The 24,877-nt window shown below is 29.8% G+C and overlaps 1 protein-coding gene and 1 long non-coding RNA gene across 2 annotated transcripts; one reads left to right on the forward strand and one right to left on the reverse strand.

Annotated features, from left to right (window-relative positions):
• Positions 1-557: 557 nt before the first annotated feature.
• Positions 558-2,981, reverse strand: LOC148767276 (uncharacterized). Its single transcript, XR_016033944.1, has 2 exons — positions 2,825-2,981; positions 558-906 (listed from the first exon to the last, which is right to left on the reverse strand). It is a non-coding gene; the product is annotated as an uncharacterized LOC148767276 (long non-coding RNA).
• Positions 2,982-16,865: 13,884 nt separating this feature from the next.
• LOC105952839 (threonine dehydratase 1 biosynthetic, chloroplastic) lies at positions 16,866-20,535 on the forward strand. The gene is made up of 8 exons (XM_012976416.2): positions 16,866-17,641; positions 17,889-18,068; positions 18,178-18,654; positions 18,736-18,984; positions 19,076-19,149; positions 19,260-19,377; positions 19,856-19,990; positions 20,078-20,535. The coding sequence occupies exons 1-8, from the start codon at positions 17,177-17,179 to the stop codon at positions 20,216-20,218; spliced, it is 1,839 nt and encodes a 612-aa protein (XP_012831870.2). The 5' UTR covers positions 16,866-17,176; the 3' UTR covers positions 20,219-20,535.
• The last annotated feature ends 4,342 nt before the right edge of the window (positions 20,536-24,877 follow it).

Consider the following 24,877-nt stretch of genomic DNA (forward strand, 5'->3'; position numbering starts at 1 on the left):
GATGCTCTGAGGGCATCTTCAATAGAGTAAGCAAAACGAGTCTTTAAATGTCATTTTAGAGACCCAGTTAGAGACTCGAGGTCTCTAAAAAAAAGTCATCTCCAGTGAGAAGTTTTATAAAATTAATTTCATTTATTAATTTATAAATTATTTCATACTATAACTACATTTATAGTTTAATTTTGTACATAAATTTTTCTATAGTTATTTTCCAATTGCATTATCTTAATTTTTTAATATATGCTCACCTAGAATTTTTTTATTTTCAACAACAAAAATAAATATTTTAAGAAACAAAAATATATATTTCAACTACACAAATATAAATTTGATATTCTTAATTTTTTTGATTAATTTACCATGGGGCAACTTTAGGTTAGAGTATTTGTATACAATCCCAAATATAGAAAAATATTTAAAAACTTTAGGTATAGTTTCTATTTTAAAGACTCTCTAGAATCTCTATTGATGTTGATCTTTATATCTAAAACTAGTAATTCACCCGTGCGATGCACGGGATCAATTTTACAGAAAAATTTATCGAAAACTTTGAACAATTAAAAAGAAAGAAATTGATTAAGAAAATTTATCGAAAACTTTGAATAATTGATATATAATACAATATAAATAAAAAAACACACAAAAAAACAATTTCCATTATATAAACAAAATGTCCCGCGTGGGTATAACTCAACTGGTTCTTATATGGTAAGTTGGTGCAAGGTCTTCGAATCGAATCATAACAACCGCAGTGTAGGAATCTCAATTCCAATGAGGGTTGGTTTCTTGTGGGACCAGTTCCAAGCCGGCTACCCTATCGGGCCGTTGAGTCTCCATGAATTTGCATTCTTCCACCAAATACTTGTCGGACCAAGAGATGGAGACCCTGTGGGCTAGATATTTCGTCTTTTGGTGCAAATAAAATAAATGATAATAAAATAAAATAAGAAAATTGTGACATAAAAAATAAGATAAATCATTTGACTTAGAATGTTACAACTATCTTTTTCAATTCACTCGAATCTTAAAATAAAAGTGGTGTTTTATAGAACATGCATTGACATCATCTATAACACATAATACCTTGAGAGTAAACATTACACATTTTTTATTGTTCATATGCAATCATAGATACACATTACAAAAACATAAATTATCTAAAATTGTAAAGGAAGACAATACAATTTGTACTGAAATACCTTGGATAAACAAAAACTTCATTGAAGTCGCTAGTAAAATTAGCATAAAGAGCGAACAAAATGTAAATATTGCAAACTAAATATACACAAAAAAAAAAAAACAAATGTGTATCAAAATACACAATTTTTTGTATTTACCTTCATATTCGCTGAATTTCTTTCGTGCACACAACATTGCTAGTAATATTAGTTATATCGATCGATTCTGAGTTGATAAACATATTTATTTCATATTTACTTTTAACTCTCAATTTGCGGCATATAATTGACTATTTCACCCTAATATTAACACTAATACGACACTAATAACTACTATTATTACTAATACTAAAACCAACACTGAAAGTACTAATACCAATTCTCATATTAATATTAAAACCATCACTAATAATACTACTACCAATAGTAATAATAATACAAATACTAATAGTAATACTATTACTAATACTAATGTTAATATTAATTCTAATACTAATACTAATGCTAATACTAATAATAATGCTAATATTAATACTTATACTAATATTAATACTAATTCTAATACTAATACTAATACTAATTATAATATTAATACTAATACTAATACTAATACTAATACTAATACTAATTATAATATTAATACTAATACTAATACTAATACTAATACTAATACTAATATTAATACTAATTATAATATTAATACTAATACTAATACTAACAGTAATACCAATAATACTAATACTAATACTAATACTAATACTAATACTAATACTAATACTAATACTAATACTAATACTAATACTAATACTAATACTAATACTAATACTAATACTAATACTAATACTAATACTAATACTAATACTAATATTAATACTGATACTAATACTAATACTAATACTAATACTAATACGCCAATTATAATATGAATACCAATATTAATACTAATACTCCAATACTAATATGATTACTAATACTAATACTAATATTAATAGGCCAATTCTAATACAAATATTTAATGCTAATAATAATACACCAATACTAATACAAATACTAATAGTAATAGTAATACTAATACTATTACCAATTATAATACTAATATTAATACTCATACTGATACTAATACTAATACTAATATTAATGTCAATACTAATACTATTACCAATTATAATACTAATATTAATACTAATATTGATACTAATACTAATATTAATAAGTCAATACGAATACGAATGATTTATTCCTTTATAATATGATAATGCATTAATAAAATAAAATTAATGTAAAATTATAAAATAATATTATTATATTGTTTAATTTATTTTTTTAATATTATTATAAAAGAAAACTAAATTTGAAAATATATTATTATAAAAATTTGAGTGTTCTAAATTTATTTAAAACGTGAGATTTAAAATATTTTAAATATTATTTAAAAAAGTACTAAATTCAAAAATATATAGGTATAATAATAAAAAAAAAAAAAGAGTATTCATACTAAATTCAAAAAATATATTTCAGATAATTAAACTATAAAAAATATAATATTTTCAAATTTATAGAATATTGAATGCATGAAATATAATATATATGTGGTAATTATTTAGTGATTATGCAAATGTGAAATAGGAAAGAACTTAAAAACATACCTAAATAAAAATGCCAACTAATCAATTGATGAATCCACATCATCAATTGAACTCCAACTAAGCAATTTGGAGATATGACATCATCATTTGCCACATGTCAATCATTGAGGGCATAGATCCTCTTTTTATATTATATATATAGATAAAGATTATTTCTAGTTTTTATTTATTTTTTAAGTTTCTTTTATAGTTATACCATATATACCTTTAATTTTTTTTTGCTCTAAGTTCTTCCTAATTTCCCTCCCTATTTATCTCATTATCTGTTATTACCTCGAGTTACAACCCTAAAAAATAGTAACCAATCATTCTACAATCTACACGCTTTCTCACAGTCTAAAAAATATAATCAATGGCGTTATTTCTTTTCACGTATATTTTATTATTATTATTATTATTATTATTATTATTATTATTATTATTATTATTATTATTATTATTATTATTATTATTATTATTATTATTATTATTATTATTATTAATATACATATATTGCTTCACTAATGGGTGGAGTAATGACGTCAGTCATATATCCGGGTGATTGGCAATTAATCCGTACAATCATATATGTATATTGATAGGTCTTGTTGATGCACATTAATATATATGTATATTATTAATTATAAATAATGTTTCTCGAGAATATTAATTGCATATTGTATACGACAATTCACATTGAAGTTATAGTAAATAATTGATAATACAGTTGGAACAATCTATAAACACAAAACAAATATATATAGATGTATCAAAAATTAATAAAAATATATATTATCGCACCAAAATCAAAATATTTATATTTAGAATACTCCATAAAGATATGAATACATAGAAAATAAAAATATTAGAATAACTAACAAACATAATTGCAAAATGTAATAAACTATTCTATGTTCGTAACTTTTATTATATTTCTTATGGGGTCGAACGATAACGAATATGTATTGCCAATAATAAAATGATTCGATGTACAAAACGAACTCCAACCAATTGTGAGGTATATCCCGCGTGATTTATTTTTTGCTTCATACAAACTAATTTTATTCAACGAACCCTCTTCGTATTCAACATGGATATATTTCTTGGCAACCAATCCAGCAGTCTCGGTGAAAGTTTTGCGCAGATACTACAACGTAATTAAAATGAAAATTGTTAATAAAAGTACAATCACATTAAAACGCATCTTTTGAATAAGAAAAATATATATAATAAATAACGTACCAGTTTTTGCATATCATAACGTGTAAATATTTTTGTAAAATAACATATCGAGCAATTATCCACCGCTTCAACATCATCAAAATTGAGATTATCACATATTAAATAACCAATCACATGAATCACACCTCCATGTGGATTCATTGGTCCAACACTGATTTGTAGGAATACATCGTTCATGTATAAAAGCTTCATCGCATAACCCACAACAAAAGAAAGATTTGAAATCTTCCATTTCAGTCATCCCACATACAATGCAAGATCCAGAGCGTGGAACAACTTTGATTGATTCCCTACATGAGACGCACATACATGGATCGAAATTATGATCAAAATACGCGTTGCAAAGAACACATTGTTTGGACTGAGCGCAAACAATTTTTTTTATCTTCATAAAGTACGCACGACTTTATTTAATAAACTGCATGAAAAAAAAAAGTATATTAAAATTAGAGTAAAAAGCAGTTTACCCCCTAAATTAAAGCCCGTTTTGCACTTTGCCCCCCAAACAAAAAAAAAATTGCACGTTTTTAAAGCCCGTTTTGCACATAGTACCAAGAGAAAGAAATACAAATAGTACTAATATGTATATATAAAAATAATTATGAATATAAAAGTATGCATATATAATTATAATAATTAATAAGAAATGATAAAAAAAAATGTAATATGAAACTGTATAAAACGAACATTGTGAATTTGTAATCGAATGGTGGTAGAAAAAAATGAAATGAACATTGAGGGGTTTATATAGTATTGAAAATGAACTTAATTCTATGGAAAAATTAAAAATTCAAAAGATTTAGTAAATGAAATCAAATCAAACAAATATTGGAAACAACCAAAAAAAAAAAAAAAAACTTGTGGAAAAAAAATCTTGCAATATAAGAACATTAAATATAAAGATACGATTTTTATTTTTTACCATTCAATTTTGAATTAAAGTATAAATTAAATCAATCAAAGATGATATGAAGGAATCTTGGAATATTAATGATTACTTTATATTAGTGATTTAATATTTCATTAGGTAAAGTTTAAATAAATAACCCAGCCGAATGTGGGGGGTTTACATCCGCTTCGTTCGTGCAGGGTTGTAGTTGTATGTATGTGTATCTGTATCTAATATGTATATTGTTGATGTAGTATGAATAAGATCTATTTATGGACTTGTGATCGTATTTATGTTTCCATATTAATAAATATAATATATAATTCGTTCTATAATTCGGATGATATTATTATATATTAAATAGTGTTTTCCAAATATACAACCAACTAATGCATTTAGAATTAATTCACCGTGCATTGCATATTTATTAAATAATATAATTATTTTTAATTTGAAATACGGTATAATAAAAATTATATAAAAAAATAGTGTATATTTATTAAATACTTCAATTAAAAACTAAAATATTTTTTCATTATTATTTTTAATGGAATGGATATTCGAATATTCTAAAATATTGAAAATTAAAAATAAAAAAAAACAACATATTGCTCTATTTTAATATTTTAGTATTTAAACAAATATTTTTTTTATGAAAATTATTTGAATATTCGTAAAAAAATTGAGTTTCATGAATTTATTTGAATAAATATATTTTGAAATACTGAAAATATAAATAAGATTTATTTATTTCGAATTTATATAATATTAACTTTGGAAATAATATATATACATGTGGTAATTATTAAATGATTGTGTAAATGTAAAATAGGAAAAAACTTAAAAACATCCATAAATAAAAATGCCACCTAATCAATTGAAGAATCCACCTAATCAATTGAACTCCAACTAAGCAATTTTGACAAATGACATCATAATTTGCCACATGTCAATCATTGAGGGCATAGATTCTCTTTTTATATTATATATAGATATGGAAACTTAATGAATTTAGAGACTCCATTGCCGATGCCTAAGTGTTAAAGTTAGGAACAAATTTGTGATATCTTAGTTTATGAAGTATTGGAATGGGCTTCAAGAACTTACGAATCACAAATTACCCAATTCGGGTTGCTTTTGGGTTTATCCATTGTGGGCTTTTAAAATCAAGCCCCCTTAGAATAATATTATTGAAAAAAGTCTAACGTGCATTCTCAAAATTATTATAATTTATTATAATAATAATAATAATAATAATAATAATAATAATAATAATAATAATAATAATAATAATAATAATAATAATAATAATAATAATAATAATAATAATAATAATAATAATAATAATTATGAAAAAATAAAATTGAAGAAGCTTGCTACCACTTTATATATTAAACTTAAAAGTAAAAGAAAAAAGTAGATACCACTCATTACTCCACTTCCTATGCAGGAAATTTGAAAATACTAAAGTGCTTTAAGAAAGTAGATGTTTAATTTAATGAATTCTCCACCACTAAGTCATAGTCATGCTGGATTTGTTTAATTTAATACGTGTGATTAATTTACTCTGCGATATTAGAGTAAAAAAAACTCAACATAAATGTGATGAAATTCTATACAAATAGACAAATAGTTGTTAGGTACATCAATGCTAGATTTCTTTGTATAGTCATTATCGGTATGCTATATATATATATATATATATATATATATATATATATATATATATATATATATATATATATATATGATATAAAGTAATAAATATTAGGAAACCTAAGAAATTCTAATGACATTATTGCAATTCTTTTTAATTTATTACTAATTTTGAGAATTTTCTGCCATTTTTGAATTTTTAATATTATTGTTCATATTTGTATTATACGTTAATAATAACAAATAAACAAAACTCACGAGCGAGCTGAGAAATTTAATTTTTGAATTTTAAATATTATTGCTCGTATATTTGTTATACATTAATAATAATAAACAAACGAAATTTAGGAGCGAACTCACGAGCTCTTGAACTATTATTACCAAGTAAGCACGTTTTTTTTTATTACAATTGTTGTTGTCACATTTAAATAATTTTATTTCTTTGAAATGATAACTCATGCATGCATGACAAAGGAAGAAATACTATTTTAAGAAAAAAGAACATAAAATGGAAAAACTATTTCCCGGTCTAGAGAAGGTAAGCAATTCTAAATTGATGTGACTTGTCGTTAGGGTTGTAAACGAATTCGATCTAGCCAAAGGTATATATAACAAAAAAAAAAAATTTGACTTTTTCGGATATTTATTTGCGTTTCAACTTGGTTAGATATGCAATTGGTCAAATTTGATCAAGTTTGTGTTAGTCGTTGGAATAAGTAAGTATTTGTCAATTGACTTAAATTTAAATTATTTTACCAACAGTTGTTAGGTCGAGCTTGTCACATATAGTTAACATAATATAGTTCAAAACACCAATAAATTATTTATGATGCACCATTAATTGAATAATAAATGATAATTCATTTTTTATTGTGTTTTGAAGGAGAAAAGTGTCACTATTGACTTTTAACGGTGCAAAGTGCCAAAGTGGTCAATTTCAAGAATGAAAAGTGGGATTAAGCCTTTTAATTTGTACAATTGAACATAATCTCGAGTCAGTCGAACTTTGTATCTTATCGAATAAAAATATGTGGTCAAGAATAATTCGTTATGTGGATTGTTTAAAAATAATTCTCGGATAGAGTACCAACTAGTTTGATTTTCTCCCAAAATAAGTAAATGATTTTATAAGATATTAAACGTTCAAATCACACCCTTTCAATAATTTTGGTCCTGTATGATGATCTGACTTTAAATGGTAATATTTAATACTTTGTTTATTTATTGTATGCAAACGGACAACTATTATTAGTCAAGTAGAATCTCAAATTATCTCAAGATTCGCTATTACTTATATTAGTCACTATTTCATAATGTATTCGATCAAGGTAACCAACACCTACATTGTAATTTATATTTTTTGCAAATTGAATAAATGTACTTAGAAATAGAATATAAAGACTTAGGTCACGTCTCCGCAATATCAAATACGAGTGGCAGTTGTTACTATAGGCTCAATCTGAAATATTATCGAGTTTCATAGTTGGTAGCTCGACCTAGATTCACGTATTATTTAGGGTCGCTAGTTTATATTGGACATATATTAAACTACTAATCGTAATGTATTTTTACTCATTTCAGAAAAATTCAAATACAAATAAACAGACGAAGATTACAACCACATGTTTAACTTGACATAGAGTTGGAATAAAAAACTCTCTCCATTGTTATGGAGGAGGAGAACAAGCAAATCTACTATCACAAAAACAGAAAACTTCTTAATTTAATCGGGTTTAATAAAAAAACTCAAACTCTATCGGGCTTGCAAATATTTAAACTCGATTCATATATAATCAGATCAAGCCATCAAATTTTGGCTATGTCCGACTCAACTGAAAATAGGGATGGCAACGGGTCGGTTCTGGGCCGGGTTTGCCTAAACCCGAGACCTGACCCGTGAAAAATATATAAAACCTAGACCTAGGGATGCAAATGGGTACGGGTTTGGCGGGTCTTGGACCCGGAACCGACCCGTTTGGGGCGGGTATGGGTCAGCTAAATGGTTCTGGGTCGGGTAATGGGTTTGAGTTTCTAGAACCGGATGGTTCTGGGTCGGGTTACGGGTCTTATTGGAACCGACCCAGAACCGACCCGTATATATATATATATATATATATATATATATATATATATATATATATATATATATATATATATATATATATATATATATATATATATATATATATATATATATATATATATATATATATATATATATATATAAATTATATATATAAAAAATTATATATGTTTATGTATAATATTAATAGATATATCCCTATACTTTTAATATTTACACATTTCCCCCAAGTTGTCGTATCCCAATTTTCGGAAGATATCGTTTTCCCGTATCCGTTTCTCTGTTCCCCGTATCGCCGTTTCCGTGTCCATGCTACATAGCTTATAACGGTTAAAATAATTTTATTTTTTTAATCTTACAAGTTCTGTTTGAAGAAAACAAATTGCCTAATATATTCTTAAATATCCTATTAATCAGTACCCTGGGGTGGACATCAAACGGAATGGATTGGACATGCCTTTTTTGAAAATTTTCCAATTTTTTCGGAAGTTAAAAGTAGATTCCAATTTTCGTTCTAAAAAAAGTTGTAATTTCAAAATTCATTCCAATTTTGGAATACCTCGGAATCCGTGGAATTTCGGAATTTTTGAAAATTGAATCAATTCTTAATTTTTTGGGAAATAATGGTAATTTTCAGATTTTTTTTCTAATATTTTCATAATTTTTAAGTAAAATACAAGAATTTAAAACAAAGGTCAATAACATAGTTCTTGCAAAACATGAATAGAATAACAATTCAAAAAACCAACATAACAAAAAAAAAAAAAGAAAAAAAAGATAGTTCTTGCAATTCATCAAGACTCTTTAGTCTCTCAATAATATTAGGCTCTTACTTGGGCCTAATTGGGTATTATATTTTTTCTATAACATATATGATAAATTATATTATAAAGATACAATATATATATATATATATATATATATATATATATATATATATATATATATATATATATATATATATATATATATATATATATATATAATTATATATTTCGAAAATAAAATTGGATTGGAAATTGGAATTTCCAACAATTTTATATGTAATTCCAACTCTGTTCAAAAAATAATCGGAAAAATCGGAAATCGGAATATCGAAAATCGGAATGAAAAAGGCTTCCAGATTCGGATATTTTCAGATCGGAATTGGCGAAATTCGAAAATTCCGTTCCAATTTCCACCCCTACTATAGTACCCAAAAAAAGAGGGGAAATTACGAAAAACCTCATGAACTTAAATTAAATTACGAAAAATATCCTCTCCTATCCGTAATTATCAAAAGTAATCCCATATTTGTTTCCATCTTACACTGACCCCCTTGTGCTGTAACTTCACGGAATCTTTTTTTATTCCAGCGAACGCGAACATTTCACGAAAAATGTCGATTCTATCCCTACAGACGCGATATTTCTTTATGCTACTTTATAACGACAAAAAAAATTCCGTTAAAAATCACACCTTAAGGGGGTCGGTATAAGACGGAAATAAAAGTCAAGGGAATTTTGATAATTACGAATAGATGGGGGTATTCCATAATTTAGCCTAAGTGTCGGAGAATTTTCGTAATTTATCAAAAAAAAAAAAAAAAAAGATAGAAAACAAAGCCAAGTGCTCTCTATTCGTCTAAATATTTTCTACTGGTGCTTGCTTCTCCACCATCAAATTCCCTCATTCCACCACTTCATTTTTAAATTTTAAAATACTCTTTTATAAAATATAATAAATACCCTTAATAATTTATATTTTTCTTCCGCCGATGTGATCGTCGTAATATGAATTATTTGACTACGATATTGAATTATTTAAAGAAGGACCATAATAAGAATTATTGGACTACTTGTTGAATTATTTAAAGAATCAAATATATTGAAATGGGCTATATTTGATAGAATGAAGTGCTCAATGTTGATTTCTTGTTGAATTATTTAAAGAATCAAATATATTGAAATGGGCTATATTTGATAGAATGAAAGTGCTCAATGTTGATTTTTTTTTTATTTTTTTCGTAATGAAGGAATCCGCAGCCAACTATATAGGTGCATTGAGTAAATTCACACTCTCGTATAATAGCTTACAAACCAAACGAACCGTTAGCAAGGGGATTTGAACTTGGGTCAACTGATAAATGCTCACTTGCTCCAACCACTGGGTCATCTCTTGCGTGACACTAAAGGTTGAACATTGAATAAACGTGTGAACGTATAAGAACATTATGTTAAATGTAGGATGTTGAACACTTAAGTTTATTTAATAACTTAGCATCTTAATAATGCAATTTTAATGTACTAGTTATGTAGATAAATTCATATACTAGATTAATTATTGGTGCCATTAACCATTTCTTACCTAAACTTATGAGTCGGAGTTTGAATGTAAGAAGTATTTGTAAAATAAAAAAATAAAAAAATATTTAAGAAGTATTAGTAGAAAAATAACATGAAGTAAATATTTATAAATTTTATTTAGTACGATAACATATTGTTTTAAACTAAAAAAAAATATTCGTAGAAATTATTTATAAGCATTCATATATTTTTTTTTCTATGAATACAATTAGGGGTGCAATCAAAAAATATAAAAACATTATGTTACAAATTAAAAAAAATGTTGAGGGATATGATTTAAATCTGAAACCACAACCCTAATAATCAATGGGATGTATAAACTCTTCTAATGAGTGATGGTATTTTTAAAACAAATCCGAAGATGGAAATAAAAATAGCCAACTATATTTTATATTTTATATATAAGTTAGAAATAATAATTTCTAATTCAAATAAAATAAACTATTAAGAAGATAAATTTTGTGACTTATTTGCAATAGGATTGATACTAATCAATAGACTTTTATAGACTTATAGATAATTATCTTTCAATAGACTTTGGTAGTTTTGTAGGTACAAATTACAATTAGGGTTAGGCAATATAATATTGTTGTGTGCCTTTATTTTCCATGAACTCATGGCATAAATATTAAATCATAAACCAAACGAATGCATCCCACAATATGATAATTGAGTTGACCTCCCAAAGAGGTGGCTTTGAGTTTCTAGCCTTTTTTTTTTCCTGAAATGCTAATTGTATCGGGACTTTTACTGAAATTGGCTTATTTGCAGCGGTAGTCTCATTTGTCAATTTTCTAACTTTGTAAAAAAATCGAAACTCTCTCAACTAATAAAAGTCGAAAACTTTAAAATTTAAAGGCTGTTAGATAAATTCGAACCAAAACAACAATTTTTCGATAGGCAATCCAGATTATTTTTACAAGTTAAAAAAAAAAAAAAAATTGTATGGAGAGCGTGCTGTGCAGCACCTGGAATATGAAAAAGAAAGAAAAAAAAAGGGTGTACCGTGTACCCATCCCCTAGACGGGAATATGTTTTAGTTTCCATTTTTTTTTTCTTTTTTTTTTTTTTTTTTTTACTTTATTACTTTGTATTATTAATTTTTATAATTTGGTGGGGTGATGATGGTGATTTTGACGATGAATATACAAACGAGTACAATAATCTGAATATGTGTTATCATGTTCCTCAAATAAGTACAAAATTCGATATTTAAAAAAAAAAAAACTTTAAGTTCCCGTTCTGCAGAACACGGGAACTTCAAGTTCCCGTGTTGTGCAGAACGGGAACTTCTTGTTTTTTGAGTCCTACGTTCTGCAGAGCACGGGAACATGAAGATTATTCAAGTTCCCGTGTTTTACAGCACGAGTGATTCATATTTTTTTTTTTTTTTTCCGAAAATAAAAATTCAAAAAACAGTTTGAAGGTACCGTTTTCTGGAGCACGAAACTTTGAATCTCCCGTTTTCTGGAGCACGAAAACTCGAAGAAAATTCAAGTTCCCGTGCTCTGCAGAACGGAGGATTCAAGTCGTTTGAATCTCCCGTTCTGCAGAGCACGGAAACTTGAATTTTCTTCGAGTTTCCGTGCTCCAGAAAACGGGAGATTCAATTTTTTTTTTTTCGAAATTTTGCTAGATCTAATCCTAAACATGTGTTTTTACCTAAATTGGAAATAAAACTAATTAAAAGTAGTAGGATATTGAATATTTATCGGAATCGAGCCTCATTTGCTACGGTTTCAAAGTCGAAAAAAGTTACGAAATTCAAATTTCTAGAGAGAGTTTGGGAATAGGAGAGAGAAATTGAAAAAAAAAATGAAAAAGGTTCCGCTGCAAATAAGCCAATTTCAGTAAAAGTTCCGCTGCAAATAGCAACAGTCTTTATGTCGCAACATAATAAGATAAAACCACTTTTATTTTGTTTTACCAAATAAGATAATTGGGAAATTAAATGCTACATATGGTTATTAGCACTGGGTGAATTTGAACTGTAGATCTATACATAATCATACACACACAAACATTGTCATATGTATGTTTGATTAGTTGGTAGTTATTTAATCAAATCTACGGTTCAAATTCATCCAATGTAAATAACCAGGTGTTGCATCTATCTTCCCAAGATAATCCAAAGAATAATAAATTCTAATAATTTTCATGAATTAAAGAAGAAAAAAATAATAATAATACCTACCTACATATTATGAGAGAGAGTACGCTTTTATGTTTGGTACTATTAACTAACAATTAGCCCAACCGATTGCAGACCTTTTTGAAATTTAATACTCCATTCGTTCTTAAATATGTGTCGTTTTTCACCTTGACACAAGTCTTAAGAATCTCAATAAATATATCTTGATTGTAGGAAAATAGATATAAATAGACAAAAACACCCTTATTTACTAGTTAATGCAGAAAGAATGTTGAAGAGTTAATACTAGTATAATTGAAAAATATGTAATTATAAATTAATACAATATTGGAATTGTAAAATGACAGAAAATATGAAACAAAAAAAATTATTAAAAAAAACAAATATTGTGGAATAGAGGGAGTATTACGTCCCTTGACCAAACATTTAGTAAATTATATTGTCCTCTCTTGAGGTTCGATCTAATTACATATAATTAACTCTCGGGGGATGAGAATCCAATTAACTCAATATTTGGTTAATGATAAATATGGTACTTGAAAATTTCAATGGTCAAATATGTACTGTTACCTAGTATGGAACTTAAAAGGGGTCTATTTGTAATTTCAAAATTATAGAATTTCTAGTACTGTAATTAGACCTAATAATTTCAACGAACCTTAAACGAGCTCTAATGGCACTCAAATCTTATTCGGTAGGAGATAACCTTGTTCAACATGGTTTGGTAAGAAAATTTGAATGAATCAGTTTCTTGCTTAACGATTCAGCTGGGAATTTTTAACTTAGGACATCTCCAATGGAGTAAACTAAACTCCATTTGGCTTCAAAATATAAAAATTGTGGAAAAAAATTCAACACCAACAAGAAATTTAGTGGAGCTCAAAATTCTCAGATTTTCGCAAAATCTGCAAACTTGTCCTAAATATAGGACTTTGTTTGGAGACTCATATGTATTTCATGGGACTTTGTTTAGAGACTCAAAATTATAGAGCCCTCGAGTCTGATATTTCATTTTTTAGAGATTCTAAGATTCCACCTGATCTCCAAAATATAATTTGAAGACTCGATTTGCTTACTCCATTAGAGATGTCCTTATTTGTTAAAGAGGTGGATTTGACATATGTAATTTTGATTATTCCAATTATTCTTCTCTCTTTATCTCCAACAAATTGTTTAAAATTAATTGCTTATATCTATAACATGAGAAGTGGACATTGTTTTAAAACACCACTTTTAACATTCACTGCAACAACATCGCTTATATTTCGTGCAAATATTAATTATTTATATCAGATTCAACTTTTTGTTACTATTGGATAGATGTTTTAACATTTCGTAGAAACTGCATTATAAGAGACAATACTAATACAAATTACAACATAAAATATTAACCAATTAATGAGAATACTATTAAACCAAAGCAAAACCTTGAATATAGATCAAAGCTAAGTAGTTTCCTAAATGATTCTTCTGCCACAAGTCTTCCTTGTATTTGGGAATTTGTAGAACAACTACAAGCCATGCAATTTTATTTAGAATATAAAATTCTTATAGAATTCTAACAAGGTTTTTATTAATAAATCTTTATTACATTATGCCGATACATAATACTCCCTCCTTCCCTTAATATTTGACGTTTTAGGATTTTTCACACAAATTAAGAATCTCATTAATTATTCTGTAATTGGATAGAAATACCTCAGATTACCCTTTCCTCTCTCCAAATAATTATTCATTAATTCCATAGGTACCTAGAAGCTGAAGAGTTAGAGCAATTAACAGTAAGGGCGAAAATGGAAAGGAAAATATAAATTTGCTTTGGAATTTTAAAACGTCAAATAAATTGGAAAAAAAATTCATGGCCAAAACGTCAAATATAAAGGGAAGGAGGGAGTATATCGGAAAATAAAAAACAAATTTCCATGCATCCACAGTATATGATGACCTCTCAAGCTGGTGGCTTGGGATTTCCAACTTCATTTGTCACCTCCATTCACAAATTGACCCACCTATCTTCCACGTGTCACTATACAATTTGCCGCTGGTGATATGTTGCAATTATTAATAGCTACAACTCATTTAATCACCAGCGAAGTCAAAATTTTAATCTTAAGGCCGAATGCATTTTTTTTTTGTGTGTGTAATTTCTATATAAAATAATGGGTAAATTACATCTACATGTATGTTTAAATAACTTTAAAGTCCCACCGATATTGATAATTACACTCACCCCTGAAACATAGATAAAAACTCTAATGAGATAATTCATTGGATACGTTATTCAGATAGAGTTCTAAAGGACTATATATTATTTTTAGCTAGTGGTGGAGACAACATAGAGTTATGAGGTGACATTGCTCTTCTAACATTTCTTAAATCACGCATAGCTCTTTACTGTCTCCACCCCTTTCGAAAACTAATACCGTTAAAACTCTATCGGAATAACGTATCCAATGCATTATCCCATTAGACTTTTTAACTATGTTTCAAGAGGTGAATGTAATTATCGATACCACATGAACCTTAAAATTATTTTAGCATATCTCAAAAGTGTGGGTGTAATTTACCCTAAATTAATAGAGATTTGAGAATATTGTAATGATCTCCTAGCTCTTCGCTGGCTCCTCCACAACCTTTAATGGAACATTAAAATATCGCCTTCAGTCCGATCGAGAAACGGGCTGCTTAGTAGAACTATGATTTTCATTTCATCCTCTTTATCAATTCCAATGAATTTATTGAAATAATTACACTAATTTATTAATTATAATTATTAATTTAACGATGATTTAATATTTTGTTAAATTAATAGAATTTTGCTCGTCTCAACTATAATTGATTTATAAATGTTCAATTGCATGTACAATGACAAATTTTCAAACTTGAATCACTAGACGCACATTCTTATTACTTGACCAACTAGACCATCGTTACGATCATCAAATAATATTTGATATATAGTTTGGATTATGGCTGGTCATGGATCGGTTTTATCGGCCAATCGATCCACTTTCGACCCGCTTCTTTTGGCCGATAATTTTTTCGTCCGATAATTTGTTGTCGGACCGGTAATTTTATCCGATCTATATAAATAGTTCGGTGGTTTTCAGTGTACTCAAAAGTCGATTGATCGGGTAATATCGGACAACTGACTTTAATAATATTTTTTTTATTATAAATATTTAATTGTAATTTTTATTTTCTTTAGTGTTAAAATAATTTATAAAAGAGGTAAAAACTCATAAACTTAAAACACAAATTTATAAACATCTCCATACTATTTATATTTTATAATTCTTATTTCATATTTTTCATTTATATATTTACTTATTGTAGAAGTTTAATTAAAAGAAATCCTTAATTTTTAAGTTAAGATTTTTGCTAACGCAAGTTTTCCCAAAATATCGAATATCTTATGAAACAATTTTTAAAAACATCTTATTATCGTAAGAAAAAAAAAAAAAATTGATGGCTGATAATACAAACCAACCAACCATCAATTGTTTACGCTCCAAAGTCGGTTGTCAACCATTACTCAATCCATAATTGTTTTTAATTTTCAGCAAAATCAGGTGGTCGGATCGAGTAAGTAATTGACCAATTACCCAACCCGACCCATGCTCAACCCTACTTTTAATACTTGTAAAATTGTAGGCTCCGAGTATATTAATATATAGATGATTAACTATATCTATAATGAGCAAATTTTCAAACTTGAATCACTATAAACACATTTTTCTTACTTTACACATTTTTCTCACTTTACCAAAGAAATTAATATTTGATATATAATTTTGAGTACTTGTATATAATTATTGAAAGGACACCACACAATGAAGTGATGAACACCGTACACCACTCCCACAAAGAAACCCTTTGGTAATAAATACACACACAGGGCCGTTATATATTCATCTCCCTCGCATTTCTCCTCTCTGCAGCGAGACCAAATAAAACCTCTCTTACGTACAAATTTCGTATCTACATTCCATACACATTTACCACAATGGAAGTTCTCCGTTTTGCCCCTGCGCAATCGATCCTCCTCCGTACCAATTTCACCGGCAATGACGCCGCCGCCGTCAACACTTCCTCCGCCGCCATCCGGAGCTCCCGCAGGAAGCCGTCGATTTACGCCGCGGCGAAGTCGGCGGTGGAGATTTCGCCGCCGATCGAGAAGCTTACCACGGCTGCGCCGCCGTTGAATCCACCTGCTAATCCGGCGGCGGACAGGCCTCTGCCGAGAGTTTCGCCGAGCTCTCTGCAGTGCGAGAGCGGGTACTTGATACCCAACGATTATATGGATAATGGCGGTGTGAGGAAGGGCAGCCCGAATGCGATGGAGTACCTGACCAATATTCTCTCGTCGAAGGTGTATGACGTGGCGTATGAGTCGCCATTGCAGCTGGCAACCAAGCTATCGGAGAGGTGGGGGGTCAATGTCTGGCTTAAGAGAGAGGATCTTCAGCCTGTATGTTAATTGATGTGTTGCTGCGTATTATTTGTTTTAATTGATGCAAGTTTATTTGCTTTAATAAATGTACTATTAATTAGGCAGAAAAAAATTGGAACCTCTGTTAATTTTGAGGTTCGTAAAGGAAACCGAAAGCAATTTGAAGATTATCGAAGAGACGAGAGCTCTATGATGTTTTTCGTTTCGATAAAAGTTTTTGATTGACAAAAAAAAAAAGTGAAGGTTTCTTTACCTCTGTGTGCAGGTTTTCTCGTTTAAACTTCGGGGTGCTTACAATATGATGGCGAAGCTTCCGAAGGAACAGCTTCAAAGAGGAGTAATATGTTCGTCGGCTGGAAACCACGCGCAAGGTGTCGCGTTATCTGCCCAGAGATTGGGGTGTAATGCCATCATTGCTATGCCGGTTACCACACCAGAAATAAAGGTTAAATCCTTATTCACTAAACATGTTCGGTTTTTCGGAATCCTTTCCATGATTGATCGAAGTGGTTTCTTTTTTTCTTCGAAATTCTTTTTAAATTTGATAATGGTAGTGGAAATCGGTGGAAAGACTTGGGGCGACCGTTGTACTTGTGGGGGCCGCATACGACGAAACCCAAGCTTATGCCAAAAAACGGGCCGCAGAGGAGGGTCGAACGTTTATCCCACCGTTTGACCATCCAGACGTAATAACGGGGCAAGGAACAGTTGGGATGGAGATTGTGAGACAAATGAAAGGCCCTGTGGAAGCAATATTTGTGCCCATCGGTGGCGGTGGGCTTATAGCTGGTATCGCTGCCTATGTGAAAAGGGTCTCTCCGCAAATAAAAATAATCGGAGTCGAACCGTTCGATGCGAATGCGATGGCCTTGTCGTTGCACCACGGTCAAAGAGTAACGTTGGATCAAGTCGGAGGTTTCGCTGATGGCGTGGCTGTCAAAGTTGTCGGTGAAGAGACTTTCCGTATTTGCAGGGAGCTAATAGATGGGGTGGTTCTCGTTAGCCGTGATGCCATTTGTGCATCGATTAAGGTTCGTAGCCTCTAGTAACTTCTTAGAAAATTATTATCTTTCTTGATGGTCTGTTCTTCGATTTCATCATCGTATACATAGGACATGTTTGAGGAGAAGAGGAGCATTTTAGAACCCGCGGGTGCTCTTTCATTAGCTGGAGCTGAAGCTTATTGCAAGTACTACGGGCTCAAAGGTGCAAATGTAGTAGCTGTGACGAGTGGAGCTAACATGAATTTCGACAGACTCAGATTAGTAACTGAACTTGCTAATGTCGGTAGACGACGCGAAGCTGTGCTGGCAACTTACATGCCGGAGGCGCCTGGCAGCTTTAAGCTTTTCTGTGAGCTTGTGCGTATCTCTTAAATTAACGGCTTTTAAATGTTCGATTATCTCGACTATTTCGCCTATTGTTAATACTTGCTATTTTTTCTGATTGCAGGTGGGACCTATGAATATTACTGAGTTCAAATACAGATACAGTTCGGATCAAGAAAAATCTCTAGTCCTATACAGGCAAGAGTTACATTTTATATTACATTTTTTTTCTGCATTGCAACGAATTCGGGAATTTATTTTAATTTACGTTTATTTTTGCCCTCTCTGTTTTTGTTTTTGTTTTACAGTGTTGGTCTTCACACAGAAGCAGAACTTGATGCAATGGTGGAAAAACTAGAGTCATCTCAACTGCATACGATTAATCTTACAAAGAACGACTTGGTGAAAGATCATTTGCGACATCTGGTAAGGACTTTTATAACTTGATTGAGCTCGTGACACATTTTGTTTCATATTTCTGATATATTGTCATGAATTCGTGGAAATGGAATTATTTCTTTGTTTTTATGAAGTCATATAGTTCAAGTACCGGTGAAGAAAGTTGATATAATATGGTGTTTAGAATGTCGATCTTGGCTTTAGAATTTACGGGTTTGATGAGATCTGCAAATTATAGATTGCATATAGGTTTTGTTTCTGGTTGAATTGCTAAAATACTACTGTTTTAGTCTAGAATCATTTTGTATATATGCTTATTTTTGAAGTATTTTACGTCGGGCAATAAATTTGATTAACACGTGGCTTCAGAAGTTTTTGGATTTATATATATATACATGAGAATCAGCACTCCAAACAAAGGGACTTGATAAATCTGCATGTACTAAAAGTATGCATCACTGACTACACACTTTTGCTTCATGTGCTTTCTATTTGAATCTATCAGATGGGCGGCCGATCAAATGTGAAAAACGAGCTCTTTTGCCGTTTTATTTTCCCCGAGAGACCAGGCGCTTTGATGAAGTTTTTGGATGCTTTGAGCCCTCGTTGGAATATCACCTTGTTCCATTACCGTGGACAGGTTTTAATCTCACACTTCTCTAAGAATCTATATATATTATACACACACATGTTCATAAATTTCTGACCCTTTTCATTGCATCTCTAGGGAGAAACGGGAGCGAATGTGTTGGTCGGAATCCAGGTGTCAGACTCTGAGATGGATGAATTCCGCGATCGTGCAGACAACCTTGGTTACGAGTATGAAGTGGAAACCGGAAATGAAGCCTTCCAGCTTTTAATGAGATGAGACAATGGGGGCGACTTCTTTATATAAAGGTGCGGCGAGACTTAATAATCTATTCGGGCTTATTAAAATATTCAATAAGGAACTCTATGAGTTTAATTTATCTTTGGCATCAAGATGGAATCATTCTTTTCGGGTAGCATAGCTATATATTTGAGTTGCGATGCCCCCAAGTACTTGAACCGTACCATTTAGCATGAAATACGCTATACGATGTCCGATATTGGCTTATTTGGCTGCACGTTATGTACAACAAATGGCCTGTAATGTTTTTAAGAATAAATTTAGTATGTGTTTGCTTACATTCAATTTCTTTTTTTTTTCTTTTTTTCTGATCTTATTTTTGGTGAACATTTAGTTTTACATTTGAGATTTCAAGGCCTATTAAGAATACATCTGCGATATAGCAATTCGAGCCTCAGAAAATTCGAACACGTTCTGTATAGTTGTTGTTTATGGCGTGTATCATTGCCAAATATTCACGAGCTCTCTATCAAAATGCATTTATTTTGATATGATTCTATTTTTGTTGATGTCTCTATGCGTATCGAATATATGATGGGAAAAAAGAATAGAGTTATCGTCAATATATTCAGGTGATGATAATTGATAACGATAGATACAGCTCTGCGTATATGTTTACATATTGGTATCTCTATCCAAGTTGTGTATAATGCATTGTGTCAGTATCTTCTTAGCGAAAATCACACTTCTCGAAGCCTGCATCTAGTATTTAAGACACTGCTACAATTCTGTGATTCAGTTTCAAACAATTCTGTATGATGCTATGCTACAGTTAGTTTTCGGAAAAAAGTAGATAAAAATCGCAAGTATCGACAACAATTAGCAATATTTTGCTAATTGGTCCTTATGTTTTGGGGCAATTAGCGAGAATCCCTATTTAAGTTTTTAGTGTTTTTTTTTTTTTTAATGGAGGAATCCGTAGCCAATCATACATGTGCACTGGGTAAAATCTACACTATTGTACAATAACTTACAAACAGAATGAGTCACATTAATCACACTAGACTAACCATGTGTAACAAGTTCGATCTGACGACCGTTGATCTAGGGATGAAAATCGAACCGAATGGATCGAAAATGGCTTTTTCGGAAATTTTTATAATTGTTTCGGAAGTGGTGGGTCTAATTTTCATTGCAAAAATATCGCACTGCAAAAAAATCATTTCGATTTTGGAATGCCTCGAAATCGACGGTTTTTCGGAAATTACATTAGATTGTAATCTCTTGTTCTAAATTCGGATATAATAGATAATTTTTCAACAATATTTTCCTTTTCAGGAAAATACAAGAAAATCCAAAAGATAGTTCCACAAAATGCAATAAATAAAAACACGTGTAGGAACAACAAATTGAAACATATATTTTCTTATAAGTAAAAATGCAACATAAAGGCTATGTTTGTTACCGTTTTCAAATTCTTTCCACACTTTCCCCAAAATGAAAATTATCTTTCTACACTATTTTCAAAAACTTTCCCCAAAACAAATTCAAATATTTCTCTCTCTAACAAACATGATTTGACCGCTTCAGTGAAAATTGTCTTCACTAAAATACAAAATCAAATCACTTTATCTTTTAAATTCTTCTTCCAAAATACATTTTTCCAACACCTTTCAGACATGATTTGACTTGCTACAGTACAAATTGTCTCCTCCCAAAACACAAACAAACTTTATTTAATTTTCAAATTCTTCTCTCAAAACATCTTTCCCCAAAATAAAATGGAAATGGAAGCCCAAAAGCTTACCAAATTAATATTTTCTAAGGTTTTAATTTACTTGACCATTCGATATTTATAAGGTTTCATATAAAATCTAACATAAATTATATTATGGTATTATGGAATTAAAAAATATATCTTATATTATATATTATAGAAAAATCATAGAAATATTCAGCACTAAAATTGGATCGAAAATTGGAATGTTCAGTAATTTTATATACCATTCCGATTTCGTTTCAAATAAACTTGGAAAGTCGGAAATTGGAACTTCGTGAACTAGAATGAAAAATACAGTTCCAAATTCGGATATTTTTGGATCGAAATTGACGAAATTTAAAAATTTCATTCCGGTTTCAATTCTTACTTGCTCCAACCGCTAGACCATCCATCGCGGGACGAATCCCTCAACTCTATTTTCATTTGAGGTAGGTCAACATATTTTTTGGTTGGGTAAAGTTACTCGCACTAACTACCCTTTCATATAAATAATCTCACAAATTTGTTTGTAGAAATTGGTTCACCTTTTCAAATGTTACAGTTCAGATGTTGATCAACTTAGTTGAGTCAACTGGTTTGAATTAATTCACCAATTTTAATAAGTTTGTTAAATGAATTTACAATTGAATTAACTAAATTTTTAGTTTAACTAGCAATTCTCCCCGTTCGATGCACGGGAATACATAAATAAAGAAAATTTAAATATATGATAATTAGATTGTATTAACAAATAAATTCACATGGATTTCTGTAAAAGAGAGGGAAAAAAAATTATATATATATAAAAAAAAAAAACACTACCGGAATGTATTAGGATGGATGTATTAGGATTTTGTAAGTTGATTTGCAAATTTGATTTGCTAAGAAAGTTATTAAAGAAAAAGAACCTGGAGAATAGGGGACGAATTTTTTTTTTTTTTTTTTGTTTTTACAAATATATCATTAGGGTTTCTAGGTTGACCTAACGTTTCTCACTGGCTATGAAAGGTATTGGAGAAAAAAACTGGAGAATAGGAAATGTAAAAAAAAATATTTAAATTTTTTGCTATTAGAGTTTATTAGGTTGACCTAGCATTTCTTACTTTTATATATAAAATATGTATTAATTATATTTAATTAGGTAAATTATAATTAGGAACGGCAATTGAGTTGTGCCTAACCGAAGTCAAACGGCTCAACTTAGTTATATTTGAGTCGAACTAAATGTTTAGTGAACTGGGCCGAATTTGAGCCATTTTATTGAAATCGATTCATTTATGTGTCGAGTTTGAGCCTACTATGGCTCAATCCGAATATGTCCCGCCCGAGTAAGTCAATAAACAAAGAAACAGTATGGCTCAACATCTAGATAATAGTTAGGAGTACATCTAGATAGGGGTGAGCAAAAAAAATCCGAGAACCGAAAAACCGAACCGAAAACCGAAAAACCGACCCGAAATATGCCGTCCCGAAGCAAGAACCGCATACACGGTTTTTTATTTCCGCCAAACCGAAATTTTCGGTTCACACTCGGTTTTGCAAGTGGTTAACCGAGCCGATGTACCGAACCGACCCGAAATGAAGTCGTTTTGATAGGGCCTAATATATATTCCTGATTTTTAGTGATTGTTGTTTCTTTTTTTAATTTTTTTTAATGTTGTGATGTGATTTTTTTGTGTATGGGCTGATTTTGTTCTGAGTTTTGGGTTTTTTTTTTGACACTTTTGGGTTTTGTTGGTTCAAAATGGGATGAATTATTTTTAGCATATTTTGGGCTTATTTAGATTTATTTTAGAGAAAAAAAAGGCTGAAAACCGACCCGAAAACCGGAACCGTTAAGAAACCGAACCGATAATTTAGGAACCGAAAAAAAAACCGAAACCGAAAAAAAAAACCGAAAAATCGACTAGAACGAACCGACATGAACCGACCGGTTTGGTTTTTGGTTCTTTGTGAACCGACCATTTCGGTTCCAGGTTCAGTTTGAGGCTAAAACCGACCCGATCCGAGCCGATCTCACCCCTACATCTAGAATTCCTTCTATTTGTTTTATGTTTTTCACTTTGGACTTCTGATGCATTTTTAATTTGGTCATATAATTACTTGAGGATTAAACATGATGTTGGAGTGTGAAGCCCATGGGCCACGAGTCAATGAAAATTCGCAATCTATTCTAGATTAGTCGGTTTAAATTTTATTAATATACTATTTTATTAATTCAATAATAAAATTATGTAGCTAAAAGCGAGACTTTTAGTCTACTATCCTAGCATATGCAAAGTTAAACTTCATTTATTTCAAGGAACATACTATGGTTTTCATCTTATTTTGCGACTATAGTTTTTATTCAATGTTGCTCTTCATGAATATTCTAAATTTTACTCATCGGCTTATTTTTTTGGACACATTTGGCTTAATACCTTAATATACTGTAGAACCTCGATAAATTAATACTCGATAAATTAATAACCTCGATTATATAATAGTTTCTTCCGGTCCCGACTCGGTGAAAACGTATTAAATTATTAACTCGATAATTTAATAATTCGCTAAATTAATAGAATTTTCCTGGTCCAGACAATATTAATTTATAGAGGGTTAACTGTAATCGGTATATGCTTATCAGGTGGAGCATCTAACTTACCGATCTACTAGTTAGTTCAAAAAGCACAATAAGTTCGACACTTTTTTCTTCTTTCCCCCTCTTTTACTTGAAAAGCGTGCAAGTATATACATATGATGAAATCACAACATAAGTTAAGCTGCTAAAGGTGTTTTGCAATGCAATATTGCTAATTATAAAGAGCTAATAAAAAGAACAAATCCTAGAAAAACGAATTTTTCTTTTGTCACGCAAATTTTGCTTCTAGCTTCTAGTCCCAAAACCAAAAACAAACTCTCCAAAAAATAAGAAAAAAATCAATTGTCTCATGCTGTTT

Source organism: Erythranthe guttata, chromosome 10, assembly GCF_056151865.1.
Source record: "Erythranthe guttata isolate IM_541 chromosome 10, IM_541, whole genome shotgun sequence".
Taxonomy (NCBI): Eukaryota; Viridiplantae; Streptophyta; class Magnoliopsida; order Lamiales; family Phrymaceae; genus Erythranthe; species Erythranthe guttata.

Coding starts and splice junctions, on each gene's coding strand:
- LOC105952839 (XM_012976416.2), top strand. CDS start 17,177: ATGGAAGTTCTCCGTTTTGCCCCTGCGCAATCGATCCTCCTCCGTACC. Junction 19,378..19,855: donor AAGATCATTTGCGACATCTG/GTAAGGACTTTT, acceptor TGAATCTATCAG/ATGGGCGGCCGATCAAATGT. Junction 19,991..20,077: donor TGTTCCATTACCGTGGACAG/GTTTTAATCTCA, acceptor TTGCATCTCTAG/GGAGAAACGGGAGCGAATGT.